A 20,117-nucleotide genomic window follows, 5' to 3' on the forward strand; every position below is an offset into this window, starting at 1 on the left:
TTCATTTTTCACAACACCGAGCTGCTGGCTGAGGCCTCTCAGGGCATGTGTGTGCACAATACTTCTGTGTGCACTCACTGAGATGGGCAGCATTCCACATCATGTCACTTGGCATAAGAACAGGTGGAGCCTGACAGCTTAACAGGTGGTATGAAGTTACGTTAGGGTCTACCGTGAGGAATGTGTGGTGAAGAGCTTTAGAGTGGGGTAGAGTGGGCATGACTATGAATTTTTCTGCTTATAACTTTGTGTATTTCAGCATAGTTGCGGCACCTTCCTGCCCATCACCTTCTCATTTATAAAACGGGAATAACATTTCTTTGGATTGCTGAAAGATTACATGAAAAATGTATGCCAAACTTTTAGAATGCTTGATATGTACTAGTCCCTCAATGGTATCTCCTGTGCCTTAAAAATGCATGTGACATTTGATGTTTATGTGCTGGTATGTTTTTCAGCTAACATCATCACCTACTGTATAGGATCTGGGGATATGTACCATGATGATAAAAAAAACAAGATGGTGCTCAAATCCATAGAGTTTATAGACTATTTGTCTGTCAGGCTACATATAACATGTCCAAATAGCTGTTGGAAGCCCCATTTTGGACAGTGAAGAAGAAACTGGCGCCCTGACGCATGAGATAAGCCAGTGCATGAAGCACAAGCAGCATTCAGGTGGCACTTCTCCATCCAGTTCCCATTTCCCCTGACTTCAATTTGGCAGTTACGGATAAGAAACTTTATGCTTGTTCTTTACCCTCTAAAACTGTCGACTAAATTAAATGGAGGAAGGAAGACAACCTTCCAAAAGCTACATGGGAATCTAGAATTGGCAGAGAGTGGCACAGATAATGAAAATGAGTCTATGAAAGTTACAACATGAAGGCATCTGGTAAAGGATGCATTAGTCTCTGCTGGCCAAAGAGGGACCCTTAGCCAAGATCCTTAATATGCAGGTGAAAGTAGTAGATCTACTTACACAGATTAGGAAAAAGAAAGAGAAGAACATGTAAACCTTGACCAAGGAAAAACTTACCTAATAGACATGTATTCTCTTTAATGTTCCCGAGGACATGTGTGTTTGCTGGTTAGTTGCTTTAACCTTTTGCACTCGGATGTCGAGTGTGACTCGACACGGTTAGCATCGGTAGCAGCTCGAGAAAAAAGCAAGTGAGTGCAAAGGGTTAAAAATCCAACTAACAATAAAAGTTCTGCCCTGATCACATTTTTTGTTGTTGTTGCTCTTCTCAGTTCCCTTCTCGCTGAGAAGTTTTACAAATTCAAGTTGGGAGGCAGAAATATTGTCTGACCCTACTAGTACCAAAGCCATCTCTCAGCACATTCATCAGCAAAAGCACATGGGAGAGAAAGCAGAGCCAAGCCATGTGCCAGCAAACTGTGCGTGTGTGTGTGTGTGTGTGTATGTGTGTGTGTGTGTGTGTGTGTGTGTGTGTGTGTGTGTGTGTGTTGGGGGGGGTGGGGGAAGAGGGTGTGGCTGTCAGGGTTGTATCTGTCCCCCAGCTGGTTAAGTCTGGCTTCCAGGCCCACATTCCCACTGAGATTAGAACCAGAACCGGAAAACTACAGATGCACACAGCTTTGGGTGCTCCCAGGTACTGGTGTACTCTTTACTGCGTATACATTTTAAGGTTATATGATCTTTACAAAATATATAAATCTATTGTTCACATAATTATTGAATACCAACTATGACCTACATTATGATGAGTACAGTAAAGTATTTCACGCCCATCAGAGATGAGTGGAACCAAGAACTCCCAGTATAACAGTGAATGATCCTTCCGAGCATTTGAGGGGACTGATGACTAATTTCTGATGTTGCCAAATCCACTGACACATTACGAAAGCCCTGTGCTTGGAGGTAATTTTCCTCTTCACCAGTGGACATGATATTGCATACAAAAGTCTGCAGAGAGCCAACTAAGCTTTTCACTCAGTGCTGTGGCCTTAGAGAAGCTGAGAGCTGTTAAAATAGTCAGCAGTTTTCAAAACCACTCCAGGCAGCGATGAGCATTAGAAATTGCGTAGAGGCTTCTGACATGAGCTTGGCTGTTCTTGGGTAGTTCTCCTGGAAAGAGGCCATGCTGTAGCTTAGAAGCCAGCAGAGTGCATGCCAGACTTTCAGTGCCTAGCAAGGAATAGAATTTTAATATCCAGGAATGAAGGAAGAGGGGAGAATAGCAAAGGAGTGACATCTAGCATTATAATGCTCTTGCACAATGCAAGGAAATCCCTCCTGAAAGGCAGCCTTCTCAGTTGGGTTTTGAAATGTCAAACTGCACTGACCCTGTACCCATTTGTACTTCTATCATTGCATACAGAGTGCTGCTTCCTCGCACCACGACTTGCACTGAGACTCCATAGCCTTGTGGTGTGATTTATAAACTTCAGTGTCAAACCTGGCTTTGAAGTCTCCCCCTGCCATGTACTAGTGAGTTATCTACCTTTGCAAACCCTCCGTTTTTACATCAGTAAAACAGGGATGACAACCAAGTTGTTATGGAAATTAAATATCCTTTTATTCAATAACTCATGTAATACCCTTAGCATAATGTCTAGCATGTTCAAAATGTTCCATGCCATATTTTTAAGACTTACTCAAAGTATTATATCATTAATGGTAAGTCTAGGAGACCTCAGTTTAGCTCACTGGTTTTCTCTGTACAACTTTGACAGGATTTATCTCTCTGGAGTTTATTTAGTAAAAATAAATATTGGTAGTTCTCCCATCAGAAGTGGAAGAAGACCTTGAGCACTGGTATGGACTGGGTTGGAGGTTAAACCCTAAAGTAACACAGGCACCTAAAGATGTGAGTCCTTTGGGCTGCTGTGGCTTTGGGTAACTAATGGTCTTTGTACGAAGTTGCAGTAGAACTGACCATGCATTTTTACCATTTTGGTGTTTTCTTCATGTTTATTGGGAAGTAATGTAAATATTTTGTTGAGCTCTAAAATAGAAACTATAGAAATTGTCATTATAATTTATATTATTTAAAGTTTGATGATATAAAAATAATATTGTTTAATTTGCATTTCTTTAGTTACTAATATAATTGACTCTTTTTCATAATCTTACTAATCTTCTTATTTCTTACTGGTAAATTGCTTCATCTTCTTTGACCATTTTCTTATACAAGGTTATTTTTATTGATCTGGAATAACTCTTTATATATTAAAGATAAACTCCTTTAATATATTGCTCTTTATATATTAAAGTTTTTGCTACATAATTTTTCCATCTTTTGTTAATTTTTGTTTTAACTTAAAACAAAAGTTTATAATTTTTATATAGTTAAAGTTGTTAAGTTTTTTTTCCTTTTTAGTTGCTTTCATTGCTTTTAGGCTTAGAAAGAGGCTTTCCCTACTTTAAAACTAATTAAATATACACTTATATATTCTTATATATTGTAGAGTGTGGTTCATTTATTACTGTTAACTGCTTAATCCATTTGAAATTCTTAGTCTGGTAACAGTTTTGAAAGTTATAAATTTGTATAGCCTTTCTAAAAAATGTTTTTGTAATATTTGTATAAGCACAAATGAGTTGGTATTATTTGCTCCAACTCTAAGAATCTAACTTAAGAAAATGTTTGGGCATGTGGTCAAGGATTTCTATGTAAAAATAGTCATCCCAATGCTAGTGGCTATCATATTGGAAAGCACAGATATAGTACATTCCCCTTCCCACAGAAGTTTCTATTAAGTAGTACTGCCCTGTGGCCATTAAAATCAGGTTTAAAAAAATATTTAACAACGTTAGATGTATTCACAATATGATGCTAAGTACAAATATCAAAATGCAAAATATTTGGTGGTAACAGAAGTTCTGATTGGTTGCAGTAACTTCAATCATCACTATCTTCATCAAGTTATGTTTTTCTCAGAGGAAACGCAAAGAAAAAAAAATCTGAAGCTTAATAGGTGCGTAGAAATTTAATGAGATACATGGGGAAATCTAGTGGATGGTACCCAGTCAGTAGCTATTATTTGATTCAAAATCCAAATGGAATTATCATACTGGGTTAGATGCAAGACCTAATTAACACTGCATTCTGTGAACAACAGTGGTCTTAAAATTTCTGTCATATCTATTATCCAGCTAATAAAGGCACAAAAACAACTTAGCCAGCAATGACACTTTAGAACTTGGGGTACATAAAGCAAAGAAATTTAGAGTATTTCATAAATATAGAAAGGCTGCAAGGCCTCTCAAACATCAATAAATAATCAACCACTACAAAAGAATGCTTCAATATGTATGAATAAAATTTTGGGAAATTGTGCCCATAAAGAAAACCTACCTCAATCTTCCCACTGAGAATAACTAAAAATGCTAAATAAAATGTCTATTTAAAAAAAAATCTTCAGAGTATCAGAGAAGTAATAAACAGTAAAAAAAAAAAATCTGGAAGAACATAAAATGTAAAGAGGTGGGCTGGGCATTTAGGATCACTTCTGACTAAGTTTGTCACGGCCAAAGAGGTATCTGAAAGGCTGAGCATTTTGTAGTTTATAAATTCAAAAGTTGAGGTCCAGAGCCCATAAATTATAGGTGTTCTAGTAAACCTTCTATACTTTGTGCAAAACAGAAATAAACTGCTTTTGTAAGGAGTGCAATCTAGTTTTGAGCCATCTGGGCCACCCAGAAAAAAACTCAAACTCTAAAAATTGGCTAAAATAATCCCAGATTATAATTTTCTCAGATACCCAACAGAAACAAACCAAAACTTTCTTTAGAGCCATAGATCATCATCTTAGGCCTCAAAATATATCTACAAACAGTTTTCTAAATACAATGTCCATCATGCAATCAAAGATATCCAGTCACAAAATGAGAGATGAGAAACAATAAAAACAACTCTTAAAGAAGCTCCAGAGTTTAGAATAATAAAGTATAGATTTTAAAATAACTATGTTTACTGTGCTTGAGATTTCTTTTAATTAAAAATTTTGAAAAATAATCGAACATTCTAAAAAGTGACAGCAGATTTGAAAAAGAACCAAATGGAAATTCTAGAACTGAAAAAAATGTAATGACTGAAATTATTCAATGAATTAGTTTAACAGTGGATCAAACATACCTGAAGAAATAATTTGTGACCTGAAAAATAGGTTTGGAATGAAATATAGAAAGGCAAAAGTTGGAATAAATAGAAGAGAGCATGGGAAACATGGAGGATATTGGAGAGAGGAATCTAGCATTGGAATCCCAGAAGGAAAAGTTAAGACAAAGCAATCTCAGAAAAATAGCTGGGGATTTTCCTATGAATCCACAAATTTATGAAGTCCTAGGAACTTCAGGAATAAAAAAAAAAATAAGAAGAAACTCACACCTAGAACCATCATATTAAAATAATAGAAAACTAAAGACAAAAAGAAAATTATTAAAAGAAGTTGACAGTAAAAGTCACCTTTAAAGAAACAACAGTTAAAAATATAAATGACTTTTCAACATCAAGACAGTGGAATCTCTCTTCAATGGACTGAAAGAAAATCACTGTCAACCTAGAATTCATACCAGTAAAAATATCCTTCAACAATGGGAGTGAAATCAATAATTTCCAGACAAACAAATGCTGACAAAATTCTTTACCGGTAGACCTACATTTTAAAAGAGACCAATGAGTGTTCTTCGGGCAAAGAAAAATAACCTCAGTTGGAAGGTCAGAGATGTGAAAGGAAAGAAAAGCAATAAAAATTGAGGCATCAACAGGCTGAAATCTGTACAAGAATATGATTTTGAAGAACCACAAGAAGCTGACTTCCAGGTGAGGTTATCTTCCCACTATATTAGTTGGAAATTATCTTTGACTACCCTCTGAAAGAAAATAGTTAAACCCAATCTTTAAATCACATTTTGGAATATATTTTTTACTATTTGGGGATAAAGGAAAATCAAATTCTATTAAGAGAATATCAATATATTATACTGCATGATTTAAAAATACAAATGGCCAAAGAAACCATTTAAAAGTATTAACAGAGAAAATATGTACAATAACTCATCAGAAATATTAGTTGTTCTGGCAGTCAGGAGCTCTTTCTGTTTTGTGTTATGTGAATTGAAAATACATTGTAAATGAAAATTTATGATATTTAGGTTAGTAGAATAAGATAAGGAATAGCCTTCCAGTGGTTTGTAAAAAAAATGTAAATAATTGTATTTTCACATTAATGAAAATTTTCAGTATAGACTACATGTCTCCTTGATGTCCCTTCCATCCCTAGAATTTTAAGATTCATGCTAAATATTGTGAGAATATCAGTACTGAATTATTAAGATACAAGTCCTTTGTTCTAAGAATAGGTCAAGGGGACTGCCAATTAATCTATTCCATTGTTCTCAAAGGACATCATTACCAATAGAATCATTCCATCAACAATGGTGCTGTTGAGTAGCTCTCATAGTATAGTCCTGTCTCATTCACATTATCCACTCTGCCAGTCCCCTTTATTTCAAGATATTTCTATAGCATGTCCTCTGTTCTCTGAAAACCACCATGTGGAAATGATAACTAATGTCAATGGTTTAACTGAATCAGATCAGGAATGTCCTCTATAGGCAGCAACAGCTGGATGATAAAGCAGACATTTGGCATCAGTTAATTTTTATCCACATCATTGTCCCAGGCAAAACTGAGAGAGGAAAAAATGGGCATTTGGCACTCACTCACCTGCCGGAGTTTGGTTCCTACCATGGAGGCACTACTGTCAAGCACAAATACCACATTCTTGGGTAAAGGAGGAAGGTCTTTGGGGGCAAAGTAGTGCACAAAATACTCATTTAGAACCTGGTGCAGGGAAAAGAAAGTAAAAATGATAGTATCCAGAATAGGTAGAAAAACTAAAATGGACTGTTGATGGAACTTCTAAACATCAAAGATAGCATGAAACAGTGTCTCTGGTCAGATTCTGCACCCAGAGCAAAAGTGCTCATGGCCTTGATCCTTACAAAAAAACCAATTGCTAATTTAATCTGTATAAGAATAAAATCATCCCTTAACATTTTATTGACTATGTTGACTAATTTAATTTAAATTGTCCTCTTCTGCCTCTTACCACTTGAGAATCCTGCTTCCTTAATTATCTGGTTTTTACCAAGCATCTTACTAGTACAAATTGAGATGTCAAGGAGGTTGTCCACATTCTGGGTGGCACATTAATACATTTTAATATTCCCACCCTGTCTCTGGAGCAATAAAACCTAAAGGGAAATGAGCCAGGGGCCAGTCTCTTTCAATTAAAATTTAAGAAGAATTAAAATTCTAATGCCATCTAACATAGCACAGGGAAAAGTGTAGATTTCTCTTGCTCTCCAGATTACTGAAGCAGGAAATACTAGGTGTACCAGTTAATAATCTGGATCTTTTTCAATAGATGGAGTTACACATATGTTGATATATATGCAATTTGATATGTATGCTATTTTGTTGTATTGACAGCAAGCTTCAAAACTTCATATGTCAATTTTCCTGAAAGTGTTAACTACATAGATATTTTTACGCTTAAAAATGTCTAATTTCGTGCCAAAAAAAAAGAGCATTTGCAGGAAGTTTTAATTTATTACTTTATTTTGAAGAAAAGTGCTGCTGAATATTTCGGGAAGCTTATGGTGAACATGCTCCATCTCAAGATACTTGTGAACGCTGGTTTAAATGCTTTTAAAGTGATGATTTCGATGTGAAAGACAAAGAATGTCCAGGTCAACCAAAAAAGTTTGAAGACCAACAACAATTACAAGCATTATTGGATGAAGATGCGTGTCCAACTCAAAAACAACTTGCAGAAAGATTAAATGTTGCTCAGCAAACAATTTTCCATTGTTTACAAGCAATGGGAAATATTTTAAAGGAAGGAAAATGGGTGCCATATCAAGTGAACGAAAGACAAATGGAAAACCTAAAAGTCATCAGTAAAATGTTGCTTCAATGGCATGAAAGAAAGTCTTTTTTGCATCGAATTGTGACTAGATTTATTTTGAGAATCCCAAATGCACAAAATCATGGGTTGATCCAGGTCAACCATCAACATTGACTGCAAGGCCAAATCGCTTCTGAAAGAAGACAATGCTCTGTATTTGGTGGGATCAGGAAGGTGTGAGCTTCTAAAACCAGGTGAAACCATTAATACTGATCGCTACCAACAACAAATAATCAATTTGAACTACGCTTTGATCGTAAAACAACCAGCATTCACAAGTGTCTTTAGATGGAGCATGTTCACCATAAGCTTCCCAAAGTATATGATAACTTTCAGGAGCACTTTTCTTCAAAATAAAGTAATGAATTAAAACTTCCCACAAATGCTCTTTTTTTGGCACGAAATTTGACATTTTTAAGTGTAAAAATATCTATGATGTTAACACCTTCAGAAAATTTAACATATGAAGTTTTGAAACTTACTATCAATACAACAAAATAGCATACATATCAAATCGCATATATATCAACATATGTGTAACTCCATCTATTGAAAAAATCTGCATTATTAACCAGTACACCTAGTAGATACCCTCAGCCTCCAGCTAGGGAATACCACTAGTCTCCTTGGAGACACATTTTGGGTTAAAACATATTTCCTAAGAATCAGAAAATTCCGTCCCTTAGGTAAGTATTGGAGTCCCCAGTTCTGAGTCTAACTAAAAGTATTAAGCAACTAACATGAAATAGTAGCAACAAACCCCTTACCTGGATGTCACCAATGTTCTGTTCCCTATTGACATCATATCTAATGATGAAATCTCCCAGAACGCCATTCTGGGCAATCCTCGCTTGTTGAACCACACTAGGCTTAAAAATGACTTTGGCAAAAGTTTCATTTTGGTTGATAACAGTAGAAGGAGGTGGCCCAGCATCATCTGCATGCAAAATATAAACATAATTAATCACTAAATATATAAATACTAGAGGCCCAGTACATGAAATTCATGCATGAGGGGTGGGGGTGGGTCCCCTCAGCCCAGCCTGCACCCTCTCCAATCCGGGACCACTCGGGGGATGTCCGACTGCCAGTTTAGGCTCGATCCTGGGCCTAAACTGGCAGTCGGACATCCCTCTCACAATCCAGGACCACTGGTTCCTAACCGCTCACCTGCCTGCCTGCCTGATCATGCTTAACCGCTTCTGCCTGCCAGCCTGATCACCCCCTAACCACTCCCCTGCCGGCCTGATTGATGCCTAACTGCTCCTTTGCCAGCCTGATCACCCCTAACCGCCTCGCCTGCCTGGTTGCCCTCAACTTTCCCCCCACCTGTCTGGTCGCCCCCAACTGCCCCCCCACCAGCCTGGTCACCCCTCACTGCCCCCCTGTGCTGGCCTTGTTGCCACTCACTGCCCCCCCTGCCGGCCTGGTTGCCCCCAACTGCCCACCCTGCCAGCCCAGTCGCCCCCAACTGCCTACCCTGCCAGCCTGGTCGCCCCTTGCAGACTGCTGTTCAGTCATTGTGTGAGGGCATCCTGACCAATTTGCATATTCCTCTATTATTAGTTTAGATTTTCCTGAGGGGGGAAATTGTATTACAGTGACACAGAGGGTTAGACTTCATTTGATCGTGGGTTTATTTCCACATGAAATTCCTAGATGTTATGCTGATAATGTATCACGATGCATGAGATAAGCTATCATATAGTTCACCTTCATGCCTCTTTTTTAATCTTTTCTTATGAGATTTTTTTAAACACACAAAAGTAGAGAGAATAGTAAAATGAACCCCATAAACCCATCACCCAACTTTAATAATTATCAACTATTTACCAATATTTTGTATCTATTTTTATGTATCACCTCACCATTTTTGAGAGTAGTTTAAAGACAAATCCCAGACATCATATTTCATCCATAAATACTTCAGTATGAATCTCTAACTATAAGAACCTTTTTTTAGCATAACCACAAAGCCATTATCACAATTAACAAAATTAATGGGCAATCCTTTATTATGGCTGAATACTCAGTCTGTATTAAAATTTTCCTGATTCTTTAGAAAATGTCTTAGAATGGTTGGTTTGTTGGAATTAGGATCAAAACAAAGTCCCAACATCACATTTGGTTTATGTTTCTTAAGTCTCTTTTAATCTATAAGTGGCACCTACCCCCACCTTTTTTCTACTACTAAATATATGTGTTATAAAACACTAGTCATTTGTCCTACAAAGTTTCTCACATTCTGCATTTCTTGATTGTTTTCTCGTCCTATCTTTTTTTTTTTTAATATATTTTATTGATTTTTTACAGAGAGGAAGAGAGAGGGATAGAGAGTTAGAAACATCGATGAGAGAGAAACATCGATCAGCTGCCTCTTGCACACCCCCTACTGGGGATGTGCCCACAACCAAGGTACATGCCCTTGACCGGAATCGAACCTGGGACCTTTCAGTCTGCAGGCCGACGCTCTATCCACTGAGCCAAACCGGTTTCGGCTCGTCCTATCTTTTAACTTGCTCCTCTATTCCCCTGGTTTCCAACCTTGGTTTGTACTGTAACATCTGGGGGAGCTAGAAAAAATACTGATGCCCAGCCAAGAGCTCATTTAATTGGTCTGGGACACAGCCTGGGCCTCAAGATTTCCCATGAGAACCGAATGTATTAAGGCTCACACCACAGCTCAATCCCCTGTATTTCATTGTGTTCTGATAGGTAGAGCTGAAGGCTTGGTTAGACTCAGGTTCAATGCTATTTGCAAGAACACTTCATAGGTGATGTGAGTACTTACTACTTTATCAAATCAGAAGGTACATAATATCAACTTGTCTACTTTTAGTGGTGGTAAGATTGATGGTTGTTCCAGTGTTGGCAATCTGATCACCCATAATGAAGTTCCTCATCAAACTTTCACTTAACAGTTTTATCAATTGCTAATAATGTTGGTCTAGACCCACTATTTCATTAGAGTTGTAAAGGGGGTTTCTGATTCTATCATTACTTCCATATGGACTTCTTCCATAAAGAAAACCTTTCCCTCATCAGTTATTTGGTTGCCCTACCATAGTGTTTGTCCAGAAAGTTTGTGGCTCTTAAAAAAAAAAACAACAAAAAAAACAACAACGAACTTTCTCAGAGCTTTCCCCACTTTCCCAAAGCTTTTCCCAGCATGAATCTTAGGCTATAAATTAGAATTCCATAAAGGTAAACAGATGAATGTATTTTATGTGATTTAAGAAAAATTAGTGAGATGACATTAAGCAAAGTCATCCCATTTTTTGCCCCTGACCTTTACTTCCTGTTAGAAAACAAAGAATCGTTTCACAGACTACCCACTTTTACAAATCCAAACACCACCATGTTTATATACTTAGCAACAGAAATCCAAATTTTTGAGATCTGTTTATACAATAAGTAATATGAAAATAAAATAGAGAATTCATAAACATCAGTGCATGTGGAGATGTTTTATCCAGATACTGAATCAAAACCAGGCTTAAGACTGCTATAAAGCATCTGACTATCTTAAAATCTATTCAAGTTGATACCATAAAGATGACCAGGAATTTTCCATCCTTATTTTAAAAAATAAAAAAGGAAATGAGGCATAATTTACCCATGGTAATTTGTACTTAAGAATAAACTTCCTTCTGCTAAATTTTATTAGATATTAAAATGAAAGGAAGTTTAAACATTTCTTTCAACAGAACAGACAATTATTTTTCAGCAACAAGTTAGGTATAACTGATAGGTGGGACTTATAATCTAATAGATAGAACACCTAAATTAATCTGAAAAGTAATCATATTTTTTTAAATCTTAGAACATATATACTTATGTGAATAGGTGGTTAAGTTTCTTAAATATGAATAGGGGTTTTTTTCTTAAAGTTTCCTTTTCAAGGCCTATGCAAAGCAATTGAGGAAGGGACTCAGCTGTGAATCCAGCAAGCGGAACCGATAAACATGGTCAGGCCGACCCACCAGGAGTCAAACCATCATCTTATCAACATCATCTCATCGCTTGATGACTAATTATAATAGCTGACGTCTGCAGACCCCCAGGCCTGCATGTAGCTGCATTTCTCACCCCAGCCCCTTCCCCTTCATAATCCTGTCCCCTGAATCTTGCTGGAAGACAGGGTTTGATGCATGTAAGCACCCAGTCTTCTGGGTTGGCTAGCCTTCTCAATAAAAGCCTAATATGATTCAACCCTGCCTTTGTTATTGGACACAGCGATGGGCAGCCCGAGCCCAACCAGGGCTTTCCTGGTAACATAGCCCTAACAGGAACCACAGAGCAAAACTGAGTCTTCTATTATTTCTACTTATCAAGGGCAGAAATTTTGGGAGTGACCAGAGAGCTAGCAAATAGGTAAGTTTAGAGAAACCAAGATGGCGGCATAGGTTAAACACCTAACCTACAGCCGGGCACAACAATATCAAAAACACAACTAAAAGTCAAAACGGACATCATCCAGAACCACAGGAAAGCTGGCTGACTGAAATGCGCACAATTAGAAGGAAAAAGAAAACCACAAGGAAAATCAGAGAAGCCGTAAAAGCTTGAGGTATGGAGACACGGGCGGAGACACGAGCCCGCGCGCGTGCAGGGAAGACGGAGCCGGAGAGGAAGGGGCGGCTGACGGCCTGGCTGGCGTTCTCTGGCGGGAAGGAGATAAAAGCGCCAGATTGTGCTGAACCCCAGCTCCGACTGCACTGAACCCCAGTGCCCGGCGAAACCCTGGGAAGCCGGGCTCATGCTGGGGGAGTCTGGGCTGTGGGACAGAGACACAGAGGAGCTGCGCCGGAGCCGCGCACGGGAATGTGCGCAGAGGAGGGACTGTTGCCTGTGCCGCTGGATTGCCCTAGCGGGAAGGAGACAAAAGCTCCGGACTGTGCTGAACCCCCAGTTCCAACTGCACTGAACCCCAGTTCCGGGAAAGACCCGGGGAAGCCATGCTCATACTGGGGAAAGCTGGGCTGTAAGGCAGAGATGCAGAGAGGCGGCGAAGAGCAGAGCACCGGAGGCGCACACAGGATTGTGCGCGGAGGATGGGCTGTTGACTGTGCCGCTGAGTCGCCCTGGAGGGAAGGAGACAAAAGCGCCAGACTGAGGTGAGCCCCAATTCTGACTACACGGAAACCCAGTTCCGGGAGAGAATCTGGGAATCCAGATTCATTGGGGGAGAAACTAGACTGTTTGGCAGCGCGCGAAACTCCAGGGCGCTTTTCTCTCAGAGGTGTTTGCTGGGAGTACAGAGGGACACTGAGACACAGGAACCTCATAGGGCGGGGCTGACGGGAAGCCAAGGCGGTAGGCTCCGCCCTGTAACTCCGCCCCATCCAAGCTGAACACAGAGGCTTTTACAATTTTGCAAGTCTAGTTGAATGGGGCTGTCTCCCGGCATAGACACAGCTGATCCTCACAGCCAATTGGACTGGAGGTCACATCCTCCCAGTGTACCAACAGCAATCAAGGCTTAACAACACCAAGACTTTGCACTCAGCCCACAAAGGGGGGTATCAAGAGCGACCACCTAGGGAGATTGGGGAAGCTGAGCGATAGGGAGGCAGCCAAAAGGGGAAGACACCGAAACAGGTCACGAATATAAGGGATGCTGTAATTCCTGCTGAGGGGCCACAGGCAGTAGCTGACCTACATTCCATTGGAGACCCAGAAACGAAGGCATCTAGTGGTCGGTGTGAGATGACATCAGATTTCGACCACTCCCATAAGGGACACATTCAAGAGGCAGACGCAGTGAGCGCCGAAGCCTTGCTGCACCAAGACCCGGCACATAGGCGTGTCTCCCGCACAGCAACTCTTCCTTTATAGACACAGAGGGTCCGCACGGCCAATAGGCCTGGAGGACAATTCCTCCCAGTGACACCAACAACAATCAAGACTTAACTATACAAACAAGGACCAAGATGGAGGCATAGGGCAGAAGCCTGATTTCTGCCTACCACAACGGTTTTGAGACTACAACGGGAGAGCGGAGCGGACACCATCCAGAACCACCGGAGGGCTAACTGAGCGGATGCTATACAACTAGAATAAAAGAGAGGGGTACGCGGGATGAAGCTGATGCCGGTGACCCAAAGACCACACTTTAAAAACTACGGCTCAGGCGACACAATGGCGGCCTGGAACGTGCTCGGCGCAGTTCCCCCAGCGGTCTCCGGCTGAGGGGAAGGCTTCACTCGCTGCCGAGCACGGACAGACGAGCCCCTGGGAGACATGGGGCGGGAGACTACGCGCTTGCTGACCTCCGAGTCCTTCAAGAATCTCAACGCCCCGGAAGCGGCCAGGTGCGCACGCTCGGCGACCGGCCACCGCTGCAGACCCAAGGGCCGACGCAGCCACCCCGGACCAGCCCGCCGCCGCGCACCGGGCACACCGGAGCTTTGCCGAGCCCGCCGCCCAACGAGTTCTGCGGTGGCTGCCCTGGAACTCTGAGAAAATGGCCGAAGGAATTGCTGAGAGGGAATTGACCAACAGGAATTGGGATCAAGAAGACGAAACTCCGCTGGGTCCCGGATCCGGGTGAAGCCGCGTGCCCCTGGGTCCGGGTGAGGCTGGGAACTGGGTCAGGGTGAGGCTGGGCCCCGGGTCCGGGTGAGGCCACGTGCCCCTGGGTCCGGGCGAGGCCATGCGCCCCTGGATCCGGGTGAGCCTGGGTCCCGGGTCCGGGCGAGGCCGCGGGCCCCTGGATCCGGGTGAGCCTGGCCCCGGGTCCGGGCGAGGCCGCGGGCCCCTGGATCCGGGTGAGCCTGGGCCCCGGGTCCGGGCGAGGCCGCGGGCCCCTGGATCCGGGTGAGCCTGGGCCCCGGGTCCGGGCGAGGCCGCGGGCCCCTGGATCCGGGTGAGCCTGGGCCCCGGGTCCGGGCGAGGCCGCGGGCCCCTGGATCCGGGTGAGCCTGGGCCCCGGGTCCGGGCGAGGCCGCGGGCCCCTGGATCCGGGTGAGCCTGGGCCCCGGGTCCGGGCGAGGCCGCGGGCCCCTGGATCCGGGTGAGCCTGGGCCCCGGGTCCGGGCGAGGCCGCGGGCCCCTGGATCCGGGTGAGCCTGGGCCCCGGGTCCGGGCGAGGCCGCGGGCCCCTGGATCCGGGTGAGCCTGGGCCCCGGGTCCGGGCGAGGCCGCGGGCCCCTGGATCCGGGTGAGCCTGGGCCCCGGGTCCGGGCGAGGCCGCGGGCCCCTGGATCCGGGTGAGCCTGGGCCCCGGGTCCGGGCGAGGCCGCGGGCCCCTGGATCCGGGTGAGCCTGGGCCCCGGGTCCGGGCGAGGCCGCGGGCCCCTGGAGCCGGGTGAGCCTGGGCCCCGGGTCCGGGCGAGGCCGCGGGCCCCTGGAGCCGGGTGAGCCTGGGCCCCGGGTCCGGGTGAGGCCGCGGGCCCCTGGATCCGGGTGAGGCCGCGGGCCCCTGGATCCGGGTGAGGCCGCGGGCCCCTGGATCCGGGTGAGCCTGGGTCCCGGGTCCGGGTGAGGCCGCGGGCCCCTGGATCCGGGTGAGCCTGGCCCCGGGTCCGGGGGGGGCCGCGGGCCCCTGGATCCGGGTGGGCCTGGCCCCGGGTCCGGGTGGGGCCGCGGGCCCCTGGATCCGGGTGAGCCTGGGTCCCGGGTCCGGGTGAGGCCGTGGGCCCCTGGATCCGGGTGAGCCTGGCCCCGGGTCCGGGTGAGCCCGTGGGCCCCTGGATCCGGGTGTATCAGTGCCCCTGGGTCCGGCCGAGACCAAACCAGAGGGAGTCGGACCTGCATTACCACCATTTGTCCACCATCCAGAGCTGAGGGGTCAGTGCCGACATGTACTCATAGGGAACTGATGGACATTGATATTGGGTCTCAAAAGAACTGTTGGTCCAGAAAGAAACTCACTACAGACTGATTCATTTGCCTGTCAGCATAACTATTATTGCTCGTCGCACATTCAATTCTTATAAGTATATCTCTATTGACACATGATTTCGCTCATCTAGGGGAAATGATGAACAACATAGACTGATGAACAAGAACAGAACCAGAAACAAGGAGGCATCGATCGGACTATCGGGCCTCAGAGGGAGGATAGGGGAGGGTGGGGGGAGGGGGGAGAGATCAACCAAAGGTCTTGTGTGCATGCATATGAGCCTAATCAATGCTTAAGTTCAACAGAGGGTTGGGGCATCCAAGGGGAGGGGTGTGGGATGGGAATGGGGGGATGAGGACAAATATGTGACACCTTGGTCAATAAAGAAATTTAAAAAAAAAAAAAAAAAAAGGTTTTTTATCCAAGTCACTTGAAATCATTCACTGTGTCAGATTCTAGGACATTTACCAAGAAACCTTTACCCAGATACACTGAATTACTATTAACTATATTGGTTACTCTTTCATTTCAAGACACCTTTGTGAATACAATATTTTTTAAATAAAATTTTTATCGTTTGCAAAAAAAAAAAAAAAAAGAAGATTTTTAAACATTCAAAATAATCTCATTTATAATTCTATACATGAATTATAAGGCAAGAATGTATGGTAATTTGAATTGTTTCTTTTATTAAATTAAGCTACATCAGAGGTTAAATAAAGAAAATATTAACAAATAAAGGTAAAATTTTTTGTGTTTTAAAAAAAAAAAAAATAGGTAAGTTTATTCCTGTAGAAAGACAACTGTATGGAAGATTACATGCTTCCAACAAATTTGCTCATCTGAAGAAGGAGTTGGGAAATTCTCAATGCACATCTAAAAATGCAAGCCTCCAATTCATTAGCCTGGTTGACATTACCTTAGAACCAGTAGGCAGAAAGAAGGAAAAGAGGCTGAAAATGAAATGGTCCTTGAAATAGAATGAAATTTGCTGTTCTCTGGAGTCAATCTTTCATTTCATTGGTGATTATTGGTAAAGCACCAAGAGTGAGCAGCTTGATAATACACTACCTAAGAACTCAGGACCATGAATGAATGAGAAGTACCTGCATTTACTACCTTTTATTATCTACTAGAGGCCCGATGCCCTAAGATTTGTGCAAGAATGGACCTTCCTTCCCCTGGCTGCCGACACCGCCTTTGCTCTGTCCGGAGCCACCTTTGCGCTCTGGCCCGGAGCCACCTTTCCTCCTTCACATGCTGCCCAGAGGCCCAGAGTGGCTGGGGCTGTGTGGAATGTCTGCGTCGTCACCATGGCAACGACGCAAGCGTCCAGCCCCGCCCCCGGCCATTTGGTGCCTGTGATGCAAATTAACCCACCATCTTTGTTGGGTTAATTTGCATACGCACTCCTGATTGGCTGGTGGATGTCACAAAGGTACGGTCAATTTGCATCTTTCTCTTTTATTAGTGTAGATGGGACTTTGGACAAGTTACTGAGTCTGGGTTATCTCATCTATAAAATGGATTAACTCACACTATTGAAAAGATTAAGTAATGTAATGTATTTAGTGTTATTCTGATTCATGGTAAGCAGTCATGTTAGCTAATATTATTATGAAACTAAAATGTCTAAAAATAGAAGTAGGGCCAGGGAATTAAATGTAAGACAATACAACATGTCAAACTTGAAATACTACAGGCAACAAAAAGAAAATAACTGCTATTTACAAAATGGTTGAATTTCACAATCATTTAGAGTAAAACATAACATAAAAAAGACTGTATATTCTCCATTTTTTCCATTTACATAAAATTTAAGAGCAGCACAACTTATACATGGCAATTGGAAGAGAATAGTGTTAGCTTTGCGGAGTGAGAACTGACTGGGAAAGAGTATAAGGGAGCCTTTGGGTGGTGGAAATACTCTATGTCTTGATTTGGAAGTAGTTATACAGGTATAGACATATGTAAAAATTAATCAAGGTGTACACATAAGATGTATATACTTTATTCTATGTATACCCCAACTTTTAAAAAAGTTAAAGTCATTGGGAGTTGTATAGCAGAACAGATTAGGTGTATTCAGAGTAATTCCAGCTGGCAGAACCCAGAAGCACTTTCGTGCAGTATCAGTAAAAGCTCCAAGAAAGATGTCGTGTTGGCAGAGGCCACTATCCCAACTCATCTCTTCTGAAGTATTCGGAGCCAACCCTGGGTGACTCAGTCACCTGCAGGGACAGTGCCAAGCAGTTCTGACTATGTGGTCTTAGGCCAGCAGCATCAGTGTCACTGGGAATTGCTAGAAACACAAATTCTTGGGCCCACCTAGAAATTCTGAATCAGAAACTCTGGAGGTGGGACCCAGAAAGATGTATTTTAGCAGCTGATTCTGGTTCCTGCACAGAAACAATGGTCACGTGTTTTTGATGTATGTAATTGTGCAGCACTGACATTGTACATTTCTGTAATTAGATTTGACTCTTTATACAGTACTGTCAGCATGTACCTACTTTTTCGTGTTTCAAATCTCTCTCATTGATGTGCTCTCACAACCACCCTGAATTAATACCATTCATGGTTGAATAAAAGAATTGAGTATTAAAAATTTAATTTCTCTCTTCATAATTCATTTGACTAGGCTCTTTGATATAAGCCATGAAAAAAGATAGTGTGTTATTATTTTGGTTTCCTATTGACCTCTGATGCTTGCTAGTTCATGATGAAAATTCAAGAGATTCCTCTAAATGGGCTTATTTTATATGCCCAAATTGTGGGTTGATTCACAGTTTGGTCGCTCACGGAGAGGTTTAGCCCCTGAGGCTGATTTCCACCCATTAAGTACCAGACAGTCAATGTGACCCAGTGAATTTTCCACTCCCAATCCCCCTCCAAAAAAAGTTACCTGGAAAATATTCCAGAGTAATCTCTCTAGGAAAAAATATCCTCTTTTTATTAGAGGAGGAAATAAATCTTTTAATCAATGAGGTTAGTATAGGCTGCCCCACTGTTACTGGCCAAAATCCCAAAGCAGAATAAGACTATTCAGCTTTTTCTTACTGTGAATTGGACTCATGCTCTTGACCCTCACAAAATAGTTCATAAGCATAATGAGCTTCATTAGCAGGGCCCTCAGCAGTCATGGGATATGTTCTGAAGATAATGAAGGGTGCAAGGGAAGAGGTTGGGAACAGATCAAAAGAGTGAGAATCTGGCTACTTCACTAATAAGAACCCTCATCTTTTCTTCCTGTTGGTTTTCTCTCCTTCTCACCCACTGGGTTAGGGTCAGGAGTGTGGCAAGTGCTCTGAATTGCAGGAGGCTGTCTTCTAATGTCATCTTCCCATTTTAATCCAGGCATCGGTCTTGTGCAAGATGACCTCCAGTGGCATACAACAGCCTCTGGTGTGTCCTCGGTGAGATTCACTAATGGCCTTTTCTCCACATATTCTTCCCTGCTTCTCAGGTCACCAGCATCCCCATGATACTCTCTTCCTGTCTGAATCCCCATATTTTTGAATAAGAAATAGGTATTATTTTAGAAGCCACATAATACTGAAGAAAATGCACTCTAGAGTGTGACAGACTCAAAATGACTGACTTAATATCTCTAAGCCTCAGTTCCACAGCTGTTAAATTGGAGTAAACCATGCCATAGCATCATTGTCAGAATTGCGAGATCACATATATAAGGAACTGAGCTTAGCGCCTGGCACATGGTAGGTGCTGACCACATACTAGCCTCCAGCCTCTTCCCTCAGAAGCAGCTTCTTGTTTACTCTGTCTAGGCTGGAAGGCAATGAATGGTTTAAAATATTCTTTGATAACATACAATTTACATTTTGCCATAACAAGCTTTGCTACACGACTGAGAGCTTAGTAAAAACAAATAATCATTATTTGAAGGGGAAAAAAGTCACATCAAAATAAACATTCATAACAGGCATTTAAGAATGTTTATGTAGAGAACACACTTATTAAATACGATGCAATTAGAAGCTTCCTGAAATTAAATGCAGAACTTTGCATGAAAGAGCATACATGTTTATTTCTCCTAGAGAGAGAATCTATAGCTTTCACCAGATTCTCTAAGAAGTCAACACAAGGTTAGGAAGCTTGCATACAACTGTTATTAAACATTCCTCCCATCGATTCTATCTTTTAATGACAAAGCACTTAATACATTTTGTGTAAATGGTGAAGAGAACAAAAATGCATGTCCTTAGTTTTGTCTTGGAACATGGATTTTATTCACAAGTAAACATTCTCTTCCTAGACAACCACATGGGGATAAAAGGAAGCCAACTGCTGTGTAACATGTCTAAAG

At 42.4% G+C, this 20,117-nt stretch overlaps 1 protein-coding gene across 1 annotated transcript in view; it reads right to left on the reverse strand.

Moving 5' to 3' along the window:
- ITIH5 (inter-alpha-trypsin inhibitor heavy chain 5) overlaps positions 1–20,117 on the reverse strand; it is a 93,552-nt gene that overhangs the window by 36,344 nt on the left and 37,091 nt on the right. Inside the window, exons 6-7 of the mRNA XM_079768679.1 lie at positions 8,712–8,881; positions 6,699–6,815 (exon numbers count right to left, since the gene is read on the reverse strand). Coding sequence (XP_079624805.1) covers positions 6,699–6,815; positions 8,712–8,881 — 287 coding nt within the window. The remainder of the gene's footprint in view (positions 1–6,698; positions 6,816–8,711; positions 8,882–20,117) is intronic.

Source organism: Cnephaeus nilssonii (assembly GCF_951640355.1).
Source record: "Cnephaeus nilssonii genome assembly, chromosome: 1".
Lineage (NCBI taxonomy): Eukaryota > Metazoa > Chordata > Mammalia > Chiroptera > Vespertilionidae > Cnephaeus > Cnephaeus nilssonii.